Source organism: Trachurus japonicus, chromosome 22 (assembly GCF_045865225.1).
Source record: "Trachurus japonicus isolate A0001 chromosome 22, Traja_1.0".
NCBI classification, from domain to species: domain Eukaryota; kingdom Metazoa; phylum Chordata; class Actinopteri; order Carangiformes; family Carangidae; genus Trachurus; species Trachurus japonicus.
In genome coordinates this window covers 11,669,722-11,689,219 of record NC_140928.1, presented here as the reverse complement: position 1 = coordinate 11,689,219, position 19,498 = coordinate 11,669,722, and the positions used below count along the sequence as shown (strand labels likewise).

Genomic DNA, 19,498 nt, shown 5'->3' with positions numbered 1-19,498 from the left:
ACCAATGAAACCACGCCTCTTTGCCGCACAAGCCAATCAGGAGTCAGCATAAGGAAGAGTCCGCTTCCTCTCAGCCAATCACAGCGCTCCTTGTTCGGACACACTCTCGTTCACATCTGCTGAGGCCCTTCTGCTGTGTGAGCCGGGAGGAAGGTATGGATATGTTGTTGTTGCACCGGTCTGAGAGCTAGAACTACCCCTAAAAGTTATTCTTCTTTTTGTCTTGTTTTCTTTCGGGTTGAAACAAACTCCCACCCGTGGCAGTTACAGCTTGTGTCAAAGAATAATTGTAATATGTTGACAATATTAAATTCTACTACTAGCTTGTAGCACTCATATAGTATTTACTTTATCTTTTGTAAGGGTTAGAGAGTGAGAGTGAGGGTGAGAGAGTGGTGTTTGTTGTGTTTTGTAGTTTATGTTTCTGTTGCTTCGTGGATGACAGGCTTAGTTTTTGGTGGAGGTGGTCGGTCTGGGTCGTGTTTTAGCTGACATCCAGCTGAATAGAGCGAAACCACCAGACAGCCTGTGTGAATAGCTGTATTGTGGGCGCTGGCTGGTCTAGTGTGTGTATGTGTGTGTCTCTCTGTGTGTGTGTGTGGCAGCTCAGTTTCAAACCTATAGGCCTCTGCCATAGAGAGAGAGAGAGAGAGAGATAGTCTTGGTTAATGTGTGTTGTTTTGGTCCCACTGGGTCTGTGGGCTTTCATTCTCCCCTCACTCGTGTGTCAGAGAGGGTCTTCATCATAGCTCTGTTCAGGCTGACACGGTGTGTTGCCGGCCTGAGGAGTAAATTACCACCGGTGACAGCGAGCTGTCCTCTTGTTTATGGTTGCGCCTCACTGTCAGCCCGCAGTGCCAAAGCCTCATCATCATCATCATCACCACCACCATCATCATCTGTACCGAGGATGCCGCAGACAAACAAGGCCACAAACGCCGCGGCGTCTGACTCCAAGGGCTCGGTCCAAGTAGTCGGAGCCTCAGCAGAAGATCCGGAAGAGTCGGTGGCCCGTGAGGTTAGCCCGGCTGTGGAGGATGCAGGAGGTGAAGGAGGAGGAGGAGGAGAGGACAATGTTGGAGACGGCGAGATCATCAAGTCCCCCAGTGACCCCAAGCAGTACAGGTAGCTAAAGGACTCATCTCCTGCACTCCTCAGCGACTATAACATCCAAATGCTCTCATACTGGATGCACAATATTTCAATTAGCACTGCACTCTAGTTCTGCTGATGACTTATCTCCTCTATTTAGTTTGTTCTCAGTCATTGTTATTAATATGATTTCATGTGCTCTGATATTCATCAGGGGATACACTTCTCTGTACTCATGAATGTGAAAGTGCTGAGAAAATGACCCAGATCCACTAACCCAGATCCCCCAAAAAAATGATATTGAGCCTCTCTTCCTGCAGGATCAGTGCAGTATTATTGTAGTTTGATGGGATGATTTCATGCTATAAGCACACACCAGTGCCTCTGGCCTCCGTGGGGCACACACACTCAAAATTTTTTGCAGTGAAAGAGCAGTGAGAGCAAGAGAGAGTCTCGAAGGGTCGTGGATGGAGTCTGCAAAAGACACATTTGATTTAACAGCCTGTTTTTGAAATAAGAACAAAACAATGAAAGTTGTAAAACATCATGGTACAACAGTGTTTTCTCTCCACGCCGTTTCACCTTTGACTTTACTTCCCCTCAGGTACGTCGTGTTGGAGAACGGACTGCGGGCTCTGCTCATCTCAGACTACAGTGGGCCGGCAGCATCAGACGACGAGGACTCTGATGGAGAAGATGACGATGAAGAAGGAGAGGAGGAAGAAGAAGAAGAAGGAGAAGATGAGGAAGGTGAAGAAGGTGAAGATGATGAATCTGGAGATGAGTCTGAGGATGACGACCACGATGAGGATGATGACAACGAGGGGAAGAAGAAGAAAGCAAATGCAGAGAAACAGGTACCAGTTTTAGAGCTTGTGGCATTAAAAAACAAAACAAACATGTTTGTTGTAATTGGGGAGCGTGTGGACCAGTTCAACAGTGTGACTCAGTCGTGTGTGTTTTAACAACAATAGATCTCTTTGGCGTACTTCAATCAGGTTCCAGCTACAAAGGAAATACATGTTATTATAATCAACTCATTTGTCAGCTTTGGTCTTTTTTTAGAGGGTTTTGTTGACAGTGTTTGTTCTTTCAAGTGCACAGCCAGACTCCCAAAAAAAAAAAAAAAAACGGCTCCGTATCCTGTGTGTGTTTAAGTCTGCAGCGGCGCTCTGTGTTGGAGTTGGCAGCTTCAGTGACCCCGGTGACCTCCCCGGTCTCGCCCACTTTCTGGAGCACAGTGAGTAATTAACCTGAGATATTCTAGTCATTTCTTCTGAGAAGTGCTTCACGTTGTTTGTTTGACTGGATTTGCTTATTCATCCTCATATGCATTGTTTCCTATCACTGATCACAGTTTTTTGAATGCGTACCAGATGCAGTTTATTGCCCTCTTTGTCTGTTTTGTCTAGTTTTACTTCACTTAATAATAACTGACATCTCCCAGAATACCCTCCTCCTAGGGCCAGATTAACTCAGGCTGCGGGGCAAAAAAGAGCTGTTGGGCTTCTTTTGACCCACTTTTCCCTCTGCTCCTCTGTGTATTGTGTATCCATCCAATCACCTCCAAATACCCATTTAGTTCACACAGAAGACTACACAAGAAGCGATACATGCAAAGGATTTTCTGCATGACTGTTTTGGTCATTTATAAACCAGCTTTTTTGTTTCTTTTTGTTGTGAATAACAATATTGCTTCAAAATAATTTTCTTACCAGATTTAAACTCTGGCTCTCTGTGTGTGGGAGAGCTGTAGGATTACTAAGTTTCTAATGGCCCTCATCATTTTAGTTAGTATTGGGCTTTAGAGGCACATTTTACAGAATTTGGAGAACAAACGAATAATTAATTGACTACCCACCAAATTGCGCACATAAAGCATGGGGCTTTTAGAGCCCCTCAGAGTGTCCACTCTGCCTGGTTGGTCCTCCACTCCCAACTCCACTAATAGAGAACAAGAAAGAGCTTGTTGCAGTAAGTGTGGGCACGACGGCAAGAGATTTTTCCGGTCAAGAGAAGGCAAGACTCAGTCACGTCCAGTGAATTCTGAATTGCATTGCACTCTATTGATGCTGCTGTCAGTGGAGAAATTGTTAGATCTGTCTTCTTCCACTGATGTGATTGTTGAACAATGTCCCTAAATGGCCAGTCTGTAAAGAAGTCCTTTTTCATTCTTACCGAGTGTCATCAAAACTGTCACCGAATGCTCGCAGCAGTATCTAGAGCTATGTGTGCAGCCATATCTGAAAAAAAAGAAGAGCTATCAAATTGTGTTGTGGCTCAGCTAGAAGTATAACACAACACTGTGTTTGGCCGGCTCTGCACATAAATAACACCATCGCAAATGCGAGGCACATCACCAAGAAGCTTTGGTGGATTTTTCTTTTAAATTCCTTACATGTTTGATTTATAATGTCTACTCTCCTCTTCTCCCCCTCCTCCTCTTCTCCCCAACAACCCCCCACCCCCTCCTCCACTAGTGGTGTTCATGGGCAGTGAGAAGTACCCCTCTGAAAACGGCTTTGATGCTTTCCTGAAGAAGCATGGAGGGAGCGACAATGCCTCCACCGACTGCGAGAGGACCATCTTTCAGTTTGACGTCCAGAGGAAAAACTTCAAAGAGGCTCTTGACAGGTGAGGAAGCATCACAAGGTTGTTGTTGTTTTTTGGAGCTGTTGCTCTGAAGAAGTGGACTTCACAGGAGAACCATCAGATGATTTACACATAAACAAGAAAGGGAGAAATAAAACATGTTAAACAGTTACATCCCACCCACAAAATAATCTCTTTTTAAACACCCAGTGACACAAAAAGCCATTTCTTGATATTGTAATGCACACTGAGAAAACGCACCATCACAACCTTAAATGTTAATCTGTTGGACAAAGATGGTTTGTGAGATGGTTCCGGCTTGTGTTACATCGTCCTCTGTGACTCATCTTATCCTGTCGCCTGATTCACATTTTCAGCTGTATTCCCACTGCAAATGTCTTCATCGTACATTATTGCATGATTTATTTTGATGGATGGCACCCAAACGCATTGCCCCAGCAGTATTTAGATACATCACTTTCACTAATACCTATCAAAACAAGGGGATGTGATGAATCATGATTAAAATGTTAACAATAGGAAAACAACAGTTTTATATTCAGGTCTTTGATGGGTAAAAGAAAAATATGGTGTAACACTGTCTTGCCATGTGTACGAACAGACTGGCACAACATTGACTGGCTGAATCAGCGTGTGTTGTTGTCCAACTGATTGTCCCCGTCTCACCTGTGTCCTGTCCTGTCCATCTGCCTGGCATGTTGCCCCTGATTATGGCCTCTCTGTCCTATCACCCGCTTAGGTGGGCTCAGTTCTTCATCTGCCCCCTGATGATCCGGGACGCCATCGATAGGGAGGTGGAGGCCGTTGACAGCGGTGAGTCTCTTGTCCGACTGAGAGGTTAACTCTCAGCTGTGTGCGCTAGGTGTTAAACTTTCCGTCCGTCAGCCCGCGTCGCTGTGCTCTCCACACGCAGCCCCTCTTGCACGCCATCGATCGGCGTCTTCCTCTTGTCGTCTTGAGTTTTTCTGTCTCTCCGTCTGTCTGTCTGTCAGAGTACCAGCTGGCCAAGCCATCAGACTCCCACAGGAAGGAGATGCTGTTTGGCAGTCTGGCCAAAACTGGACACCCTATGGGCAAGTTCTGCTGGGGTGAGTTGGCAAACACAACCACTGGGACACATAATACACGCAAGGGCCTCCTTGGGGTATGTTCAGCAATAACAAACAGGAGGACTGAGACCAACGCCAAGTTTCCTTTCTTGTTGATATCCCTACATTTGTAAATTGTTTTTTTTTCCCCCTCTCTACGCTGAATTGATTGCTTACTTGTGACGACACCAGGGAATGCCCAGACTCTGAAACAGGAGCCAAAGAAGAAGAAGATCAATGTGTATAAGCGGCTGCGGGCCTTCTGGAAGAAACACTACTCTGCCCACTACATGACTCTGGCTGTGCAGTCAAAAGGTTAGAAAAATCAGTGCCTGTCATTACGTCTCAGCATCTAGACAGTTGGTAATCGATTTCATTAATGTCAAGTTGCAAATTAATTTAAAAAAATGAAAAAGCAATCTGCAGACTAATCAACAATTAAAACAATCATTACTCACAGCTCTAATAATGATTCACTTCATCCGTGTGAAGCCAAGTGTAGATAATCATTCCTTGGAATTGCTTTATTTCTCAAAATAAAGTGCAATTATATGTATATAGATTTTTTTCATGGTTTCACCAAAAATATCACATCTATTTAAATTCTGTGTACAAGTAAAATGATGATGTTTTGTGAGAAAAATCATTGTCATGAAACTGCTGAATCTGCCATTCGTTGAAGTCAGATTTCTCATGTTGCAACGTCTTGTTTGATAAACGTGTCACATAACCAGCATTAGGTGCTATTGTAGAATGGTATGTTTTTCTGTTGCCATTGATACAGGAGTATTAATAGTTGCAGATTTCTGCAACAGCTTTTATCTGTGTAATTTGACACTGACTCTGTCAGTTACAAACAAACTACTGTATAAAGTTACAGAATGTGAATATTTTGAGTAACTGATTATGTACAGTATACACAGATGACATTGCACTGGTAATGCAGAAAAACGGCATAAACATAAATACTGTAGCAGCAGAAATTTAAATCTAAATGTCAAAATGTGTAAACAAAAAGGCAGAAGTCTGGAGTCTCCATCTCTCCTGCATCAAGTAGCTGCTTTGCAGTTATAATGGGTGTTGATGCTGTTTCATGGTTTGTTTACATTACTTAGAAACACCGAATGTGCTGACATTTAATCAATATTTAACATCTTTATAATACATGTGGATATACATCTGTAATCTATAGGGTAGAACAGGTTATTGACTGCGCCTTGTTAATGGCCAAATGCAATCACAGCTACTACAGCTGCTTGGAAATAAACCTCCGCATCGTACAAAACTCTCTTAAGAACCCAGAATTATTAGTTTGCAGCTGAATAATTGAGACACAGTAAAGCTGTAATCTATCCTCCTTCACTCTGTGTGTCCTTTAGAGAAGCTGGACACTCTGGAGGAGTGGGTGAGAGAGATCTTCAGCAAGGTTCCCAACAAGTAAGTATTGAAGGAGAGGCTCTCAGTCACAGCAATGAGCTGCTTGTATGATATAGATTGAGTCTGAATATCCTTTGAGACTTTGCTCAAATGTAAATGTCAAGCGATCCTCCAGCTCTTTCTCAGCTCTTTTTTAGTCAGATCTCAGATGTTGTCTCTCAGCAACATACACCTGAAAGGGATCATTCTCTCTACAGTCTAGCTGAATTGTATTTTCCTGCAGAGCCCCTCTTCTGTTTGCTTTGTGAGTCACTGCAGTAGTTTTTTTTTTTCTTGGAGAATCAACATGCATACTTATGTGGAAAACATGTAGGACTCAGTTTTGGGGGCTTTCATTTCAATTAAAGGATTACATGCTCCTGTATGGGTTGATGAAATTCCTCTCATGTGTGAGCTCATAAAATCTTCTCAAACAGGTTCCGCTCCTGTAGTTGAACTAGACTAATTTCCATCAAGCTAACACAACATATGAAAAGTTGACATTTTGAAGTCACGTCTGGCAGAAACAAGCTGCTATTTTTGTGCTGTTTAAATAATTGTTGAAAACAGCGTCTTCAAAATGTTCTAAACGTTTTCTTGTTGAAAGAAATATCCAGAGCAATTACATTATAACAACTGTTGACTGTTTTTTCTCCCTTATGACATCAGAAATTGGCTTTATATGAAAGTATGTGTGTGTTGTGGCATTAATGAAGTCATCATTGTTGCTTCTACAGTGGTCTGCCCCAGCCAGATTTCTCAGATCTGCTGGATCCCTTTGATACGCCAGCCTTTAACAAGCTCTACAGAGGTACTGATCCATTTTACTGCGCACATCCGATCACAAAATGCACTCTGGTTGTGAGAAGCAGTGGTTCCCAACCTCTATAAAAGTCTGAGTCAGCCGGGAGATGATTTAAAAGAGATAGTATAAACAACATGTTTCTGCCTCTCAAAATGAGGATTATCTTTTCAGGCATTCTTCTAATCTTCGTTTTTTCTTATCAATTACTGGATGATTTTACCATTTCCCGGCCTCCAATAAGAGAATCTGTGGAGGGAAAAATTGCTGTTTGGCTCAGACGACCTGTGAACATTTGCAAACAGATAAGATTTGGCAAGGTCGCATAGCTTTGTTTTAATGGATCACAAGCCAGAGAGGTTGAGGACCAGCGCTGTGGAGGAAATGTAATCTTGCAGTCGGTTATCTCTCTATCATGGTGTTTTTTCGGTGTTTGTGTGTATGCAGTCATCCCTGTTCGGAAAGTTCATGCTTTGAACATCACCTGGGCTCTTCCTCCTCAGGAAAAACACTACAGGTGAGGCACACACTAGACAGGTTAACATCTGACCTAATCTAGTGTTGCATGATGCTGAGACTTTGATTTGTTCATTTGTATTTTCCAGACTTGATTACTGCCCTTCTCTGTTTGTTGTGCTACTAGTTGTTCTGAAATATCGCTGCTATAATTGATCATTAAAGAACTGATCACAGTGCAAACTAGAGCTGATTTTTTGGACTTGGACTTGCATGACCTTACTTATCTCAGCTAATTATACCACATAGAATAACACGCACACTTTGCTCCCTTGGTTCTGGTCTTATCGTTACTTAAGTTCACAAAAAAATCAGTTGGCTTGGAGCGTGTGCTCACTGCACGAGGCCCCGCATTGCTTTTTAGGTAGGTAGGTAGGTAGGTAGGTAGATAGATAGATAGATAGATAGATAGATAGATAGATAGATAGATAGATAGATAGATAGATAGATAGATAGATAGATACAGTAGATATACATACTTTATTGATCCCAAGCTGGGAAATTACAGTGCAGCAGCAGCAGCATTACACACAGTGACAATAACAACACAGAATAAAAAGAACAACCTATACATAATAAAATAGCAATATAAAATGTAATACAAATGTATATGCAACAAATAGGCAGTGCAAAATAAAATGTAAGGTGCAGTGAACAGAGTGCGTAAAAACATAAGAAGTGCGTAGTGAAGCCGTAGCATGTTCGGTTTAAATCTTTAAATCAAGGCAGAAAACCAACCTTAATTCACTTCATTACAGCTTTCCCTACCACTCCTTTAACCCTGGTGTTTTTTAATGTGGTTGGTTCATTTTTCTGATTTGATTAACTAACTTATTAACTAACTAATTTGCTTCTTTTTAATTGAAGAGAAAAAGAAATTGGTAGATGTGCAGCACATGGTGCAGGGTATGTAAGTGCATAGTCAGACAACAACTGTAACAGACTGTGCTTTCCCCTCACTTGAGAGAAATTGCATCAAAAGTGTTTGTTTTTCTTTTTTACCATGTCGCTGTCTTCTTTCTGCAGAGCAGTGCCTCTTCGTATATAAACATAGAATTAGACCAGCCAGAAGATACCATGCGTTTTGCCCTGATTGTGGAGAGATTGCATCAATGTTTTTTGTTTCTCCTTTTCATGTCTTTCCCTCCTCTTTTCAGAGTGAAGCCTCTCCACTACATCTCTTGGCTGATTGGCCACGAAGGCACAGGAAGCATCCTCTCAGTGCTCAGGAGGAAGTGAGTGTTATTGCCTCTGTCTGTTTTGTTTTTTGTGATTTGAGGGCTCTCCAAAAAACACCAGTTAAAAGGTATTCAATTTGCTGGGTGTACATGAGCTTTTTCATGCTGTGAACGAGCTGCGAGTCCAACCTTCAAACTATACACATCGCTGGCCCACTCGATGTGATTCATACATTCTCATCGCTGGATGTTGTTTTACAAGAGGATTTCAACCTCCTCTCTGCTAAGTGGCAAAGTGATTCGCCGAAGTCTGTGCAGTCCCACAATACCACAAGCTCCATCCAATAGCCCCCTTCACCATCAGCACCACTCTGACTGTTTGAATGAATATTCCTATTTATTGTTTGTGCTGTTTTCACTTGTTGATAAATGACAACAGTGATATTTGAGTGTACTCGGTATCAGCTCCCAGTCGAAACAAACCTGCCGAGGCAGTGGAGTGGTTGTTTTTTATTGAGTTCAGACGATCATGTCAGGGGCTGAGAGGCTGGTTTAAAAACATGGCCATTGTTGCCCCCTCCATCCTTTACAGAAAGTAGGGAATGGTCTGTTTTATCTGGGATGCTGGTCAGGCGTTTAGAGGGTAACATGAGTGTTTTTGCAGTTTTATTGCATTTACTGAAAAGCAGACAAATAGAAGAAGTATATTCTCTACACTACTCTGTGAGAAGTCAAACTTGTTGGGTGTGATCCAACATACTGAACATATTTTCCACTTGGTGTAGTAATGCAGTAAGTGGAAAAAGTCGAGCTTTGTAAGTGTGTCATCACACAACATGTTTTGGAACAGATAAATGTAGGCATAATGTTCACGGTCAAACTCAAGTAAGTTTCACATTGTTGTCATGTTAAAATTCAAGAAAAACTACACACAAAGGACAAACATACTGTTCAAGTGCGATGCATGAAATGTTTGTTATTTGGCCGCTCACATGAAGTGACATATCTGCTACTCACTGTCCCTAATGATGTGGTGTGTGTGTGTGTTTCTGTAGGTGCTGGGCTCTGGCTTTGTTTGGAGGAAACAGTGAAACTGGCTTTGACCAAAACACCACCTACTCCATCTTCTCCATCTCCATCACTCTCACTGATGAAGGTTTCCAAAACTCTTACGAGGTAAAGGAAACTCTCTGTTATATTTGTCTGTCCTTCCCTTTTTTTTTTATTCTGAGCTCATTGAGACACAAGACTCGAACAATGAGACTCAGGCCTGAGCAGATGAAAAAAAGCAGCAGTTTCCTCATTCATCACCGCCTCAACATTCATCATGTCGATCACTTGACGTGAGATAATACAGAATCAGTGTTGCTCTTGTTTTTGTTGGTGTGTAAGTTAGATGTACTCAACATGCACCCAGCCAGTCCATTTGTCTTATTTTCATTAATACAACAACTTCAGAGAGGCAATCCGTGTTATCCGTTGCCATGACAACTGTTGGGTTAAACAGAGGCAGGCAGTTTATAGCGATTATTCAGCAGGAGCACTGTTTTCTAATCTTAATGGGGGGAAAAAAAGTTTCAGTCAACAAAAACACATTGAGAACAGATAAATACATGCAGCAGCCTTGAGGACGTTGTTTACTGCGATGAAGAGTGCTTCATGCTCCACTCTTTCATTCAGAGAGGACGGACTTGGAGTTGTTTGGATCAGAGGATGCTACAGTAGCTTTCTGAATCATAGTGCAAAGTGCAAATGCAGGCAAGTTTTGTTCCCTGGAGGTGCACAGCATACCCGAGGCTCCTTGGCAACAATGTGAAGTCAGGACAATGCATCGGCGCATTGGCATCAGCAGCAGCTGTGTCAAGGACAGCTAACAGTTAGCTTCAGTGTTGTCAGGGTTAATTGGACAAATGTGGTGTTTTTAATTGTGCTTTTGAAATAAATTTACTCAATTTGGTTTGAGTAGATTGTGTGCGTGCGTGAAAAGTCAACTAAATTATAATCAGTTGTTATGACGACTGTTGGCTTAAACCTCGCTAGTCGGCACCAGAAACACTTGTTCCTTTTTTATTGCTACATAATCAACGTCAGCATTAAGAGCGTTTTAATTGCCACTTTTGTCAGCTTACAAAGAGCTTCTATAACGTAATTATTAATGTTTTCTTCATGTAGAACAACCATTAACTACAAGACTAGAAGACTTAACACATCTGCGTCCTTCTATCCACATCTGGGCAAGGTCATCCCCAGTAGTGAACAAGCAAAGTGGGAAAGAAGAAACCAATGTGCTTTTATGATGTTTTTATCATCATAAAATTATTATAACCTTTATTTAAACTCAGAAATATATTTAGGAGCAACCTCATTTTATAGCTGAGACAAAACACAAAACAGCTTACAAGCATATCATTGTACATAGGCTCTGTCAGAATGAATACTCACATCACCAAATTCAGTGCAAGCACCAAACCAATCAGACCAATAATTCAACTGTGCTCAAATTCGACTCATTATTTTCTTACTTGGATACTGGTCGGGCTGTTTCTGTTTAATCAGTTAGGAAATTAGTTGCTGGAAACATCCCTTCTGTAGACGGCACTTAACTCCGTCAGCCTTGACACCCTTGAAGTTGCAGTTTGCTGCTGGATTATCAGTGTCGTTCTGATCTCATTAGGCAGCGAGTCATCAACATATTAAACTAGTACAAGCAAGAAAAACTCACTTCACCTTGGAAAAATGCTACAAAGGCTCCGGTTGTTCAAAGAACTGGTTTCATTTAATCAGTAGCTCATTGTGCAGACAGAACAACTTTCAACATGTTGTACAACTGAATTCACAGTATAATTAAAATATGTTTTAAAACAAAAAATATGAAAGTATAAAACTAGAATTAGAAGTGGACTTTTTTTTTTGAGAGGATGCTATTTGCATGGTGAGCAGACTTGGACGTAAGTTGGAGACCACTAACCTTTCTGGAGTCTGGTCTGGTTGCCTGGAAACTGGTCTTGGCAAAGAAAAAGCATACTTCCCAAAATGTCAAACTATTCCTTTTTTAACGGCTAAGTGTATGCAGTTCAGAAGTTAAATATAACCTTAAAATACCTAAAATACTACAAAAATAATTACAAAGAGAATCATTAGCAGAAAACAAAATGTGCTTTTAAGTGCCGAAGGTTCACCATTTCAGTCAGCGCAGCCCCAGGGAACCAGCTTCTTTTCTGAATTGCTCATATTTAAAATCCAGTCGCTTCTACTCTGTTGCACGCACCCCCTGCCTGCACCCACCGAAATGATGAAAGTCACACTCTCCTGCATCCTCCTCTTACAAACACGTTGGTCAGGACTGTGAATTCTTCTGTTTGTCGTTAAAAATTATTACTCCTAAGGCGGAGCTGACATTTTCATCTCCATGTTTGAATCTCTAAAAGGGGGCAGAATAAATACACACATTACTTTCTGTTTAGTATTTAAATGTAGTCGTCTTTTCGCAAAGGATTGTCATTGCTTGTTCTAATGACTATAATCGCATAACCGTAGCTGGCGTGATTGGCAGCCTCTCTCTTGCGTCAGTGTGACAGTTATCGTTTATCAGCATTAACACTGCATTTCCCTCAAGCCCCGTCATTAATGGTGACTAAAAGGGGAGATTTAACAGTAATTGTAGCAACCAATGGATGTTGGTAATTGTTTCATAACGCTCAAACACTTCAAGTTATGACGTCTCACTCCTGTCAATGGGGTTTCACAGGTGACACACCTGGTGTTCCAGTACCTGAAGATGCTGCAGACACTCGGACCACAGCAAAGGTAATGTCTCTCTCTCTCTGTGTCTCACAAACAGTCATAAAAAAACAGCAGCACTGAAATGTACCAAAACTGCCCTTTATGCTTGAACACAGTTTTATTATGTTCAGCTTCCAGGTACACTTAGGGCATGAGGTGGTAAATGCTGCTTTATATCACATACCGTGACAGGTTAATGTATTATGCTGGCTTTTTGTCTATGTATTTATGCCACTTATTATAATTCTGTCCCTGTATCTGTTTGTTCACGCTTTCAGAATATACGAAGAGATACAGAAGATTGAAGCGAATGAGTTCCACTATCAGGAGCAGGTTGGAGTCCAAGCAAATGTTGAATGTTAAACGGCAAAGTTCATGTTGTGCCACGTCCACTGAGACTGATTTTCCTTTGTGTCAGATTGACCCCATCGAGTATGTGGAGGACATTTGTGAGAACATGCAGCTGTTCCCTAAAGAGGATTTCCTAACAGGAGATCAGCTGATGTTTGAGTTCAACCCAGAAGTAAGTAGTCCAGTAGTTAGGGGAGTGTTTTTTTTCCTTCTGAAATCCAATATTTCCTTTTTTAGATAAAGACGTTAATGAAACAGGTCATTCAGATGTGGGAATATAAAGACGTTTTTCCTGTCTGATATGATAATGAGTTTGCAGCCCACACCTATTCATATTATGACAGAAATATATTTGCGGGACTTATTGGTCGCTGTCTTTGATTGTTGGATATTATTTTGCATCAAAAGTTACAGTCTAATTGTGGCTTTGCATATTTTCTGTGATGGCAGCAACGTCTTTTAAGTTTTTCTGCTTCTTATTGTGATTGACAGCTGAAATAGTTCTCACATAAACAAGCAATCTAGAAACGGAGGGGAGGGGGAAAACAGTTTACTCAACTCTCTTTTGCTGAAAACTTGACTTTTTTTCCTCTCTTTTTTTTGTCCCTGTGTCTTTTTCTGTGTGTATGTGTCTGTGTCTGTGTGTAGGTGATCAGTGCAGCTCTGTCCCTCCTCACCCCAGAGAAAGCCAACCTGATGCTGTTGTCACCAGAACATGAGGGCCAGTGTCCCCTCAGGGAGAAGTGGTTTGGCACGCAATACAGCGTGGAGGGTGTGTGGTTTTTTCTGTCTTTTTTTCTCTCTCTCTGTATGTGTGTGCGTGCTTGTTTACTGTCAGCGCTACAGCTCCTGCCCACAATGTTGGGATTCACTGAATACATTGTCTTTCTTCCCCTTGTGCGGTGATATAATGCAGAGAGCCTGCAGTAGAAATGCCAGCATTTATCTCTGTCTTGAAGATGGGGAACAATGGTGTTGGAACAGCATTTAAAGGGATAGTTCAACATTTTGGCAAATTGGCCCATTGCCATAATTGCTATAGTCATAGCAGTAGGTTCGTTACCTTTAATTGTAGGTGTAAGCTATTTTTAGTACAGCGGAACGCAGCAGCAGGCTGCTCAGAGCTACGCTATGGAGGCTAAGGGAATTTCTTGGTTTCCCTCATTAAACTCATCAAATACAAAATCCCAAAACTCCACAGCGCTTTTGTAGACAAGTTGTGAGCTGCACAACCACCACGCTATGAGATAATGACGGAACGATACGAAACGGAGCCGTTTTCGAGGTAAATACATACAAAACCGCTGATGCGCGTTGCGTTCAGGGACAGTTTTTCAGCAAGCAGTCTCCGTATTTACCCTGTATTTACCTCGAAAACGGCTCCGTTTCGTATCGTTCCGTCATTATCTCATAGCGTGGTGGTTGTGCAGGTCACAACTTGTCTACAAAAGCGCTGCGGAGTTTTGGGATGTTGAATTTGATGAGTTTAATGAGGGAAACCAAGAAATTCCCTTAGCCTCCATAGCGTAGCTCTGAGCAGCCAGCTGCTGCGCTCCGCCGTACTGAAAATAGCTTACACCTACAATTAAAGGTAATGAACCTACTGCTATGACTATAGCGATTATGGCAATGGGCCAATTTGCCAAAATGTTGAACTATCCCTTTAAATAAGACATTGTGCAAAACCAGTGTTTCACTTGTGTTGCAATAAAGGCTTTAGATTATTTGATTCAAAACACAAATTTAAGCCACAAATATCATGTGTTTAAATGTTTTCCCCTCCCGCAGACATGCAGCAGGAGTGGATGGAGCGGTGGACACAACGTCTCGACCTTAACGATGACCTCCACCTTCCTGCTGAGAACAAGTTCATCGGTGGGCGAATACATTTCTTTGTGCACTAATGTATCTTTCTTTAACCAGAAAACGCTGCAGGTATCTGAAAAGTGTCCAACAAGGTGCAATTTGTACTTTTCTCTCCATTCAGCTGTCTGACGAATAATTAAATGTATTGACCAAGCTGAGAGGAATAGGGCGTTTTGGTAAATGGATCCTTCCATTTGTAAAACTGCCTTGTGAGAGACTGGTCAGCTAAGACAGTGAGAGAAATAGTAAAGACAAAATGAGACACTGTAAGCTCATGACACAGAGCAGGAAATTCTGTCTTAGATGGGCGAACTTTGTGCAGCCAAACTCATCTCATGTGTAGGTTACATTTGTATGGCACAATCAGATTCTCTGTAACTGACCTTCAGAGAGAGACATTTAAGTAGTTAAAGGGATATCTTTTAATAATTATTAAATGATGCTAATATTAGTTATTCACTACTGTAGTATTGTGCTAAAGTAAGGGCTAACATGGTTCAATAGTAAAAGCGACTTTTGACAGAAATAATATTATTCCTCAATTCTTCTCAACAGGCTTTCCACTCCCCTTTAATAAGTGCACTGGAGATGAAGGTCACTTAGTTTTTCAACAGAACCAGCTACGACTATTAAACCAGTGGTTAATGGCAGCACTCAAACAGGCAGCTGTTATTATATAAGGTGCTTTTAGATGCCATTTAGTGCAATTGTGTTGGGTACGTTTATTTACTGACCCAGTGGTGGCGCTAGACTAGACGAGGTTAATGATTTCCAAAGTTCACCTTCAAGCTCACAGACTAAAGATGTCACGATTACAGATTTTCTTGGTACGATTATTGTTAGAAATATAATCACGGTATTACGATTATCACGATTATTATGCATTAAGTAAGTAAGTACTTTATTTATATAGCACCCTTCTCAGTACGAATGCACAGAGTGCTTCACAGCGTGGATAATTAATTAATTAATTTCACAACACTATGAATGTGTAAAATCAAATATAGTCAAAATATGATTATATGACTAATTATATACACAAATATTTAAAGTATCTATTAATATATGGCCAATTATTAATCCCCCAGGGGAAATGTTTGAAATATTCAAGTCATTAATTGTCATCTATACCAAATGTTTAAGTTTATAATTTATATCTTTATATCTTATATCTTTTTTTCTTACGAATGACATTTAAATTCCCACCAATTCAGTGTTACGTTAGGTAAATTGACATCAACGTAATTTAACGAATAAGTGCCGGTATTTAGGAATCTTTGCGATTAATTAATTGTGGTGTTTAATACCACGGTTAATTGTGAAAACAAGTATGAGTTCCCTATCACAGACACACAAATCCAGTAACTGTAGTGCATTAAATGAAGGTCAAGGTTTGTAACTCTAACACGGCAGCTCCTGTACGGTTCTGGCTAAACGTTGTGGCTGATGCATTTTGACATTGTGTTTATATTTACTCGTTTTGGACGGCCACTGCACCACACGCCAATCCTGATGAAATGAGACGCTGCGTCTTCACTTCCCAGCCCAAGGGTTGCTGAATCATTTATTGTGGGGAGGGGTGGAGGAGGGGGTCAACATCTTACTTTTACTGTGCTGACAAGTTGCTGCATGTTTATCCCCAAACTGTATATAGTGTTGTTGAAACTCAGGCATTATTTATGAGATTGTACCAAGTGAAATAATGCTGATGTACTGTTTATGTCCGTTTGCTCAGCCACTGACTTCACCCTGAAGCCGTCTGACTGCCCAGACACAGAGTTCCCTGTCCATATAGCCGACAGCGACAGGGGCTGCCTGTGGTACAGGAAGGACAACAAGTTCAAAATCCCAAAAGGTAAGATGCTTAGAAGTGATTGTGGTGTGTATGTGTTATTGTACTGTGTGCATAATTTAGCACACAAGATGTTTCTGTAAGACATTTAATATCGTTTCAGAGGTGTTGACACCTGTTTGTCCTCTCTCCTGCTGCAGCCTACATCAGATTCCACTTAATCTCTCCTGTAATCCAGCAATCTGCTAAGAAGTAAGTTCAGACTCAGATGTAACCTTGTTAAAATGGTATTTGTTTTCTTCACTCAACACAAATTAACATTTGCTACAGTCCTTTTCTGCCACCTCTAACTCTCTTTTTTTATTTGTTCCTCTGCCTCTCCTTTCCTTATTGCTCTATTATAACTTTTACTTTCTCTTTTCTCTGCTCCCTCCCCACCCTCCAACTCTTCTTTTCTCCCTCTCACCTTTCTCCTTCCTGCTCCCTTTCTTCCCTTCTTCTCCTTCCCTCCGTCGCTCTTATCCTGGCAGTGTGGTGTTGTTTGACCTGCTGGTCAACATCCTCGGCCACAACCTGGCAGAGCCGGCCTACGAGGCTGAAGTGGCCCAGCTGGAGTATAAGATGGTGGCCGGCGAACACGGCCTGGTCATCAAGGTCAAAGGATTCAACCACAAACTATCAGTGAGTGAAACAATGAATTTAAACTGCACATGCACAAACAGACACTTGTAATTAAATGCATGAAATCATATTGACCATGAAATAAATGTACTGTTTCACAGTGGCACAACCTGTACATGTACAGTACAAAAAGGAATTTGTCCCAATATGTATATATTATTATTTGTATTTGTAGATACTGTTTGATGCCGTTTTCTAGAAAGAGTCAGGTTTCATAAATCATTCATTACAACTTTATTGATTAATAACAATAGAAACAGAAAAACATAATTTGCCCTTAACAAGGAATATTGGACATTTCTGGTGGACAATATTTATCATCTAATATTTTTCCAAACCTGGCAACTGAACAGTTTGCCGTTTACAGTTTATTTTTGGCTTTACAGTAATCAATAAAGCATTACAGGAGTGTTTTTGACATTTTGGGGAACACACTCATTAACTGTCTTGCTTAGAGTTAGATAAGAAGATCAATACCACTTTTAACTGCTTAGATTTATCTACACATATATTCACAGTTGTGCATAATCTGTTGCTACTTCATTCTGAAATTGTATTGTTCATTATAAAAAAAAACTGCTCAGTGAGACACAATGTGATACCTGCATAGCTGTATATTAATTCCAGTCACAAACACACACATGTGGTGTTGTCACATTCTTGGTAATGACCGTCGCTCTGTCTTTCTGTCATTTCCGTGTGCAGTTGCTGTTCCACCTCATCATTGACCACCTGGCTGATTTCTCTGCCTCCCCTGACGTCTTCAGCATGTTCTCAGAGCAGCTCAAAAAAACTTACTTCAACATCCTCATTAAGCCCGAGAAACTCAGCAAGTGAGTTGTCTGTCTCCCGTCTCGTTTTCCTTTGCTCTGGCATTTCCATCTCGCTGTCTGATTCATCACCAAGTCTATGATGCCTTCTAGTGGTGAAATGTGCGGGAACCTTAAACAGATGAGTCTCCTCCTTTTGCTGTCCTCATCCCCCCGCTCCCCCTCTTTCTCAGGGACGTGCGTTTGTTGATCTTAGAGCACTCTCGCTGGTCCATGGTTGAGAAGTATCAGGCTCTGTCGGCTGGTCTGACCAGCGACGATCTGATGGCGTTCAGCCGGAGCTTCAAGGCCGAGCTGTACGCTGAGGGGCTGGTGCAGGGGAACTTCAGCAGCACTGTGAGTGGACATCAGTCAGTAGGCACATAAGTGGATTGATTAACAATACTATTCGAAGCTGCATCAGCTGCGTCTCAGACGTTGCTCTGCCGTATGTGTGCTTTGCCGTCTCCCTCTCCCTCTTATCTCTACCTGTTCATTATCCCTACACTGTGTTTCCTCTCCACAGGAGTCGGTGCAGTTCCTGCAGTATGTCACAGAGTAAGTCAGCTACAGCACTGAATGTGCTCCCTGTGCTCCCTAATGAGAACACTAATGCAATACAATCAAATAGATTAGTTTGCTGCCATACACAGTAATTTACATTAGCTTTAGTTGTTCAATCCATGATTCCCTTCCTACCCTCTTCTCTTATGCCTTCTCCTTTATTTGCTCCTTTAAAACTGTCTCTCTGCTCTGTTTTCCTCTCTTCCCTACTACCATTCCTAATTCAACCCCCTCCTTCTTTTCATCCTCCCATCCTCCCCCCTCCTCCTCTTGGCAGTAAGTTGCAGTTCTCCAAGTTGCCAGCAGAGGTGCCGGTGATGTTCAGAGTGGTGGAGCTTCCTCTGAAGCACCACATCTGTAAAGTCAAATCACTCAATAAAGGAGACGCCAACTCTGAAGTCACCGTGTACTACCAGGTACACACACACACACATCTGCAGTCCATCAGGCCTTTCATATCTCTGACATCTTGAATTTAATACCCACCAGGTTTAGCATCTTGATTTATGCTCACTGTGTTTACCTCCCCATTGTACCTTTCATCTAGTCTGGCCCTAAGGCCTTACGGGAGCACACGCTGATGGAGCTGTTAGTGGTGAGTTCTGATGTGTTTTATTTCCTTTTCTCCACCTCATTTCTCAATTTGTTCCATCAAGTCATCCCACAGTGCATCTTAACTCTGTTTTTGTTTTTTTGTTTTTCCCAGATGCACATGGAGGAACCCTGCTTTGACTTCCTCAGGACCAAAGAGACTCTGGGGTGAGTTATTCTACTTATGGCTCCATTCACATTTGTGGCATATTGGGAAATTAAAACACTTTCTCCTATTTAGCATTTATAAGTATTTTACAAATATGTGGGATAAAATGGCGTATAACAATACAATAAATGCAGCAATGAGGAAAGTTTTAATGTACAGTTGTCCACAATTATAATGATGAATATTT

General features: G+C 41.5%; 1 protein-coding gene across 1 annotated transcript in view; it reads left to right on the top strand.

The window, feature by feature from the left end:
- Nucleotides 1-41: 41 nt before the first annotated feature.
- nrd1a (nardilysin a (N-arginine dibasic convertase)) overlaps nucleotides 42-19,498 on the top strand; it is a 23,177-nt gene continuing 3,720 nt past the window's right edge. Inside the window, exons 1-27 of the mRNA XM_085768239.1 lie at nucleotides 42-153; nucleotides 849-1,125; nucleotides 1,697-1,949; nucleotides 2,251-2,332; nucleotides 3,573-3,726; nucleotides 4,445-4,518; nucleotides 4,698-4,793; nucleotides 4,986-5,108; nucleotides 6,173-6,230; nucleotides 6,947-7,020; nucleotides 7,459-7,528; nucleotides 8,685-8,762; nucleotides 9,761-9,881; nucleotides 12,454-12,512; nucleotides 12,767-12,821; nucleotides 12,907-13,011; nucleotides 13,488-13,611; nucleotides 14,628-14,714; nucleotides 16,441-16,560; nucleotides 16,698-16,749; nucleotides 17,028-17,178; nucleotides 17,884-18,011; nucleotides 18,182-18,344; nucleotides 18,514-18,545; nucleotides 18,829-18,967; nucleotides 19,099-19,146; nucleotides 19,258-19,310. Of these exons, the coding sequence (XP_085624365.1) occupies nucleotides 911-1,125; nucleotides 1,697-1,949; nucleotides 2,251-2,332; nucleotides 3,573-3,726; nucleotides 4,445-4,518; nucleotides 4,698-4,793; nucleotides 4,986-5,108; nucleotides 6,173-6,230; nucleotides 6,947-7,020; nucleotides 7,459-7,528; nucleotides 8,685-8,762; nucleotides 9,761-9,881; nucleotides 12,454-12,512; nucleotides 12,767-12,821; nucleotides 12,907-13,011; nucleotides 13,488-13,611; nucleotides 14,628-14,714; nucleotides 16,441-16,560; nucleotides 16,698-16,749; nucleotides 17,028-17,178; nucleotides 17,884-18,011; nucleotides 18,182-18,344; nucleotides 18,514-18,545; nucleotides 18,829-18,967; nucleotides 19,099-19,146; nucleotides 19,258-19,310 (2,714 nt within the window). The 5' untranslated portion in view covers nucleotides 42-153; nucleotides 849-910. The remainder of the gene's footprint in view (nucleotides 154-848; nucleotides 1,126-1,696; nucleotides 1,950-2,250; nucleotides 2,333-3,572; nucleotides 3,727-4,444; nucleotides 4,519-4,697; nucleotides 4,794-4,985; nucleotides 5,109-6,172; nucleotides 6,231-6,946; nucleotides 7,021-7,458; nucleotides 7,529-8,684; nucleotides 8,763-9,760; nucleotides 9,882-12,453; nucleotides 12,513-12,766; nucleotides 12,822-12,906; nucleotides 13,012-13,487; nucleotides 13,612-14,627; nucleotides 14,715-16,440; nucleotides 16,561-16,697; nucleotides 16,750-17,027; nucleotides 17,179-17,883; nucleotides 18,012-18,181; nucleotides 18,345-18,513; nucleotides 18,546-18,828; nucleotides 18,968-19,098; nucleotides 19,147-19,257; nucleotides 19,311-19,498) is intronic.